Raw genomic sequence first — 6,463 nt, forward strand, 5'->3', positions numbered from 1 at the left:
ATGTAGCCTAGGATTATTTAACATGCTGTAGTAAGAAATACTACAGAAATTAAAAAATTAAATGTAAAGATAAAACACTATATAGTCTTCACTGTATGAATTAAATATAAATTGATTCATATTAAAGTTACAAAAGTGATGTCAAAAGCAGTGCGTGATTTTTTTTTTAACGTTCATTAAACAGACAGCGGCAGCTTATGAGGCTGCTGTCCCTTTAAGAGAGAATACGCAGATCTAATATACCGTTACACATCCTATTCTCTCCTAACGGTTTACCTCAGTGTAGGACATAACTGGCGGTTAACATCAATACTCCACACGAATGAATACTCCCGATGTCACTTTGTGAAGAAATACTACATGCCTGCACACATACACATTCTTCTATGCACTAAACCAGGCATTCTCAACCCTGGTCCTGGAGGGCCACTGTCCTGCAGAGTTTAGGTCCAACCTTGATCAAACTCACCTGCCTGTAGCTTTCCAGTAATCCTGAAAGGCTTAATTAGCTTAATTAGCTGGCTCAGGTGTGTTTGATCAAGGTTGGACCTAAACTCTGCAGGACAGTGGCCCTCCAGGACCAGGGTTGAGAATGCCTGCACTAAACAATGCATCTCCATTGTATTGTAGTATTGGTGCAATAAATCTACACTTTGATGGAGAAGTGTTAATAAACTTAAACGTTTCTTTTTCCAAAAAACTTTTGCAGGCCCCCTAAACACCATTGGCATGTAAAATATACAGCCCAGATACTCAAGTTTCCTTTTTTTTTTTTTATGAAAACTGTCATGTAAACCCCTAGGCTAATGAAATTAACATGTCAGTTCTCCAACCAACCAGTTCTCCACCAACAGCAAGAAGGCAGAGGACCTGCACCACCACTGATAGATGAAGCGGAGATACACAATATTGGAAGAATATTAAAGGGGTGGTATAATGCCCTTTTCACAAGATGTAAAATATGTATTTGATGTCCCCAGAGTGTGAATGTAAAGTTTTAGCTCAAAATACCCCACAGATATTTTTATATTGCATGTTAAAGTTGTCACTTTTTGAGGGTGAGCAAAAATGCACAATTTTGTGTCTGTACCTTTAAATACCAAATGAGCTGCTGCTCGCTGCACAGGGGGCGGAGCTTCAAGAGCTCGTGTCCTTTTTCCTCACACAGACATGCACTGGAAATTTCAAAAACTTTTAGCCTTTTATGTTCAAACCCAAGTCAGAAAGACGGAGAGACTCAAGAAGTGACAACATTTAGACAACATTTCTGGGGTGCGTTTCCCGTACAACTATATAGCTCGCTGCTTAACTACCATAGTACGATGCATCGTTGGAGAAATCAACTAGCTCGTCACGACTGTTTCCCGAAACCATATGTCGCAAAGATATCGTTCAACCACGTTGGTTTATGACATCTCGCACGTGGTGGACTAATAACTTATTTTAATTAATCTGTTTGAGATCGAATTAACGCTAGATTTTGTCATATATGTTACAGACATGGCATCTGAAGACCATTTCTAATTTTTCTCAGTTATTTTGCTTTATTACCAGACTCAATATTTGGCTCGTTCTTACATAGTAGAGCACATTCGCAGTCTTCAAAAGCGGTGCTCTAAATCTCTTGACAAACTAAAAGACATTTGTAAAATTACATTTGTATGTATTCTAAATAACTAACACGGGTTGTACTGAATGTCAGCTTGCTTATTTGGCTAAAGATAAGGATTTATTCAGTCTACATCTCATGTATGCTTCTAGTTCCAACCACACAAGTTTGCGATGCTGTTTGCGAACGTTCATTGGAATGATGGTTTCGGGAAACACCAAATCGTTGAACTATGCTGATAACGACCCTCTGAATAGTTAATTGGTGAATTTATGTAGCTTATGTGTAGTTATCTTCTAGTCATTGATTAGCATATTCTGTCTTGATAATCTATAAATCATGTTCTTTGGGCGGGGTTTATGTCAATTCTAGGGTTGGTGATGTCACTAACCCGGGAGGAATGTGGTGTAGTCTCTACCAGCCATTTGTTGTAGTCCTTAAAAAGCGATTTCTTTAAAAGAAAATATCTCCCTTTGCTTTGAACTTTGAGCGCTGTAACTTTGCAAATGTTGTTTATGCTCAAACAGCAACATTACACACAAACTAAAGTTAGAAAAGTGAAATCAAAATCAACTACCTCTTTAAAACCCAACAGGAAAAATAATTACTGTTGCTTTTGTATTTGTAGGGAATAAAAATGAACAAATAAATTGTGAATAATTAGTGTTTATTTAACAGCTGTGATGGTGGTTACAGCATCTATCTCTACCCTTCCATCTGGCATCCTCCCATTCCATACAGTAATCTGCTTCATTTTCGGCAGGAGCGATGATGGAAATCCTAAAGGAAATTCTAATTATTCAGTTACTTTCAGAGATCACAGCTAGATGTTATCAAGTGAACATTATTTACCAGATTACCTCATTTAAACCGATTTCTCCACCACTGACCTGCAATCCTGAATCTCCTCTTTGATGGATCTCACGGGTTTGTGTCCGGGAAACACAAACTCTCGGAAAGAGCGTGAGGCACACTTTCCTTCCCGCTCTGATACAGTGGCCTTACTAATATGCTCTGCATCTCCGATGATATATAGAAAGTTTAATGAATGAACAAACTGCAAAAATGCTTTTCTTACTTGCCTTTTTGTGTTGTTGTTTCCAGTCAAAATATCAAACAAATTCTTAAATCAAGATGCATTTACTACATAAGAAAAACTCTGGGTTTACCGAAGAAAACCTGCTCCCGACTAGGTTTGGTTCACAGAGTAAGTTACCATGGTAAATGAGTACAGAGTATAAGTTATCCATCTTTCATAAACTGGCTTGATATACTCTGCTTTCTCGGGTTTGACATACCTCCCATTCTGAAATGGAAAACCCAGAGTTTCCCCTCATTTCAGGGTTAACATACTCAGTTTTCACTTAACCTCCTTTCTGAAACAGGCCCCTGGATATTTATTAACTAACATTAACAAAGATTAATAAATACTGTAACAAATGTATTTATTAGTTAATGCACTAACTAATGTTAATTAATGAATCTTATTGTAAAGTGTTGCTTTTTTTTTTTTTTTTTTTTTTTAAGCAGCACTTTGAGAAAGACAACTGGTTTTATTGACTAAAAATGAGATCTGAAAGTGGCAGATGTAGAGACGGACAGATCTACTGTGAGACTTCAGAGCACGAGCATTCAGTCAACTTCCCATCAACCTCAGTGGGGACATGGTGGGACACTTCACCTGGGACATGGCTGGATTCTGTCAACTTCCAATCCAACTCAGCAGGGACTTGGCTGGACTGTTCACCTGGGACATGGCTGGATTCTGTCAACTTCCAATCCAACTCAGCAGGGACTTGGCTGGACTGTTCACCTGGGACATGGCTGGATTCTGTCAACTTCCAATCCAACTCAGCAGGGACTTGGCTGGACTGTTCACCTGGGACATGGCTGGATTCTGTCAAATTCCAGTCCAACTCAGCAGGGACTTGGCTGGACTGTTCACCTGGGACATGGCTGGATTCTGTCAACTTCCCATCAATCTCAGCAGGGTTAGCTCTAGACTCTTCAGCTGGGACATGGCGGGTCTCAGTCAACTTCCCATCAACCTCAGTAGGATTAGATCTAGACTCTTCAGCTGGGACATGGCTGGATTCTTTCAGCTTCCCATCAACCTCAGTGGGGACAGGGCTGGATTCTTTAAACTTTCCAATAACCTCAGCATGGACATGGCTGGACTCTTCAGCTGGGACATGGTGGGTCTCAGTCAACTTCCCATCAACCTCAGTAGGATTAGATCTAGACACTTCACCTGGGACATGGCTGGATTCTGTCAACTTCCAATCCAACTCAGCAGGGACTTGGCTGGACTGTTCACCTGGGACATGGCTGGATTCTGTCAACTTCCAATCCAACTCAGCAGGGACTTGGCTGGACTGTTCACCTGGGACATGGCTGGATTCTGTCAACTTCCAATCCAACTCAGCAGGGACTTGGCTGGACTGTTCACCTGGGACATGGCTGGATTCTGTCAAATTCCAGTCCAACTCAGCAGGGACTTGGCTGGACTGTTCACCTGGGACATGGCTGGATTCTGTCAACTTCCCATCAATCTCAGCAGGGTTAGCTCTAGACTCTTCAGCTGGGACATGGCGGGTCTCAGTCAACTTCCCATCAACCTCAGTAGGATTAGATCTAGACTCTTCAGCTGGGACATGGCTGGATTCTTTCAGCTTCCCATCAACCTCAGTGGGGACAGGGCTGGATTCTTTAAACTTTCCAATAACCTCAGCATGGACATGGCTGGACTCTTCAGCTGGGACATGGTGGGTCTCAGTCAACTTCCCATCAACCTCAGCGGGATCTTGTCTGGATTCTGTCAACTTCCAATCAACCTCATTGGGTAAAGGTCTATACTCTTCAGCTGGGACATGGCTGGATTCTTTCTGCTTCCCATCAACCTTAGCAGGGACTTGGCTGGACTCTTCAGCTGGGACAGGGAGGGTCTCAGTCAACTTCCCATCAACCTCAGAGGGGATAGGTCTAGACTCTTCAGCTGGGACATGGCTGGATTCTTTCAGCTTCCCATCAACCTTAGCAGGGACTTGGCTGGACTCTTCAGCTGGGACAGGGAGGGTCTCAGTCAACTTCCCATCAACCTCAGAGGGGATAGGTCTAGACTCTTCAGCTGGGACATGGCTGGATTCTTTCAACTTCCCATCCACCTTAGCAGGGACTTGGCTGGATTCGGTCCAATTCCCATCTACCCCAGCAGGGAACTGGCTGGACTTTTCACCTGGCACTTGGCTGGATTCGGTCCAATTCCCATCTACCACAGCAAGGACAAGGCTGGATTCTTCAGCTGGGACAGGGCTGGATTCTGTCAACTTCCCATCAGCCTTAGTTGGGACATGGAAGGACTCTTCAGCTGGGACATGTCGCGACTTCCCATCAACCTCAGGGGGGAGACGGCAGGGCTCTTCGGCGGGGAGACGGCGGGGCTCTTCCGCATGGACACGGCGGGTGGCACAGACTCGCCAAGGCTCTTTGGCATGGACACGGCGGGCGGCACAGACTCGCCAAGGCTCTTTGGCATGGACACGGCGGGCGGCACAGACTCGCCAAGGCTCTTTGGCATGGACACGGCGGGCGGCACAGACTCGCCAAGGCTCTTTGGCGTGGACACAGCAGGTGGCACAGACTCGCCAAGGCTCTTTGGTGTGGACACGGTGGGCGGCACAGACTCGCCAAGGCTCTTTGGCGCGGATACGGCAGGGGGCGCGGACACGGCAGGGCTCATCGACGCAGACACAGCAGGGCTCTTCGGCGCGGACACGGCAGGGCTCTTCGGCTAAAGAAAATTGGTGTGAAAAAAAGCTGAGATTATCTTTCCTCATGGTCAATATCAACCTTATAGCATCAGTAGTTATAATAATAAAAAAAATTTTTTAAATAAATAAAAAAAAAGTGGTCACCTTTTTGGACAGTTAGCCCAGATGCATTCTGCAAAGACATCAGAACAGCCATATTACACTTCACTACCACTGGCCATGTTTGATTTAGTTTGTTCACACGAAGAAAACACAAGGGGCCATCTGGAAAACAAAAGGTATTATTAACTTTAATACAAGAAGTCTTGTATTACAGGCCTTGTAAAAGTTAACTATGCATAGTGTAAAGAAAAGCATTATGTTAACCACTATATAAGGGTTACAAACCTTTGCTCAATGAATAATTCCCAACTGGAAGAGCAAACCCTGAAAAAAATATGTAAGGTTAAAAAAAAAAAAAAAGTTACATACATAATTAGCATATTTGAAACATTGCATTAGGATGAAAACAACATTACCATTGAGCTCCAGTTGGTGATACATAAATACTAAAAACATAAAGTTTGAAACTGCCATCTTGACTACAGATGAAACAATCACCAATCTAGCTATACTTTCTAAAACAGGCTCCAAGCCAGGGCTTTTAAAATAACTAATTTTCATCACCTGGGTTTCTTGTTACAGTGAAATTAGTGACAGAGGACCTGCTCGTTAACATTCCTGTGCACTCATTGGTTGGTTGTGATTTTCAAAATGTTCAGAGGTTTTGACTTTATTTAGTTTCTACAAGCAAAAGGGGCAGTATCTTTAAAAACATATCAGATTATATGATTTTTCCATTAAACCAGACAAGTATTTATCAGACACAAAAACAAAGAAGATGAATAAGGGTGTTTTCACACTGGGCACATTTAGTGCGGTCTGATTCCGGTTGAGAAATCACTATTGTTATTTTCAAAATGTTCAAAGGTAGGTTTTGAATTTATTTAGTTTCTACAAGAAAAAGGGGCAGTATATTTATGAGCACATCAGCTTATATGATTTTTCCATTAAATTAGACCAGTATTTATCAGGCACTAAAACA

The 6,463-nt window shown here is 42.4% G+C and overlaps 1 protein-coding gene across 1 annotated transcript; it reads right to left on the reverse strand.

Moving 5' to 3' along the window:
- Positions 1–2,987: 2,987 nt before the first annotated feature.
- LOC311302947 (uncharacterized protein) lies at positions 2,988–5,991 on the reverse strand. Its single transcript, XM_084429113.1, has 4 exons — positions 5,898–5,991; positions 5,767–5,805; positions 5,524–5,643; positions 2,988–5,399 (listed from the first exon to the last, which is right to left on the reverse strand). The coding sequence occupies exons 1-4, from the start codon at positions 5,953–5,955 to the stop codon at positions 3,214–3,216; spliced, it is 2,403 nt and encodes an 800-aa protein (XP_084285239.1). The 5' UTR covers positions 5,956–5,991; the 3' UTR covers positions 2,988–3,213.
- Between the last annotated feature and the right edge of the window lie 472 nt (positions 5,992–6,463).

This window comes from Rutilus rutilus (genome assembly GCF_951802725.1).
Source record: "Rutilus rutilus genome assembly, chromosome: 13".
In the NCBI taxonomy this organism is placed as follows: domain Eukaryota; kingdom Metazoa; phylum Chordata; class Actinopteri; order Cypriniformes; family Leuciscidae; genus Rutilus; species Rutilus rutilus.

What these genes read in the sequence shown, in the direction of transcription:
- LOC311302947 (XM_084429113.1), bottom strand. Translation starts at nt 5,955, where the DNA reads ATGGCAGTTTCAAACTTTATGTTTTTAGTATTTATGTATCACCAACTG. An exon ending in GAATTATTCATTGAGCAAAG is followed by an intron (nt 5,644 to 5,766) that starts GTTTGTAACCCT and finishes TTTGTTTTCCAG; the next exon opens with ATGGCCCCTTGTGTTTTCTT. An exon ending in TGGGCTAACTGTCCAAAAAG is followed by an intron (nt 5,400 to 5,523) that starts GTGACCACTTTT and finishes AATTTTCTTTAG; the next exon opens with CCGAAGAGCCCTGCCGTGTC.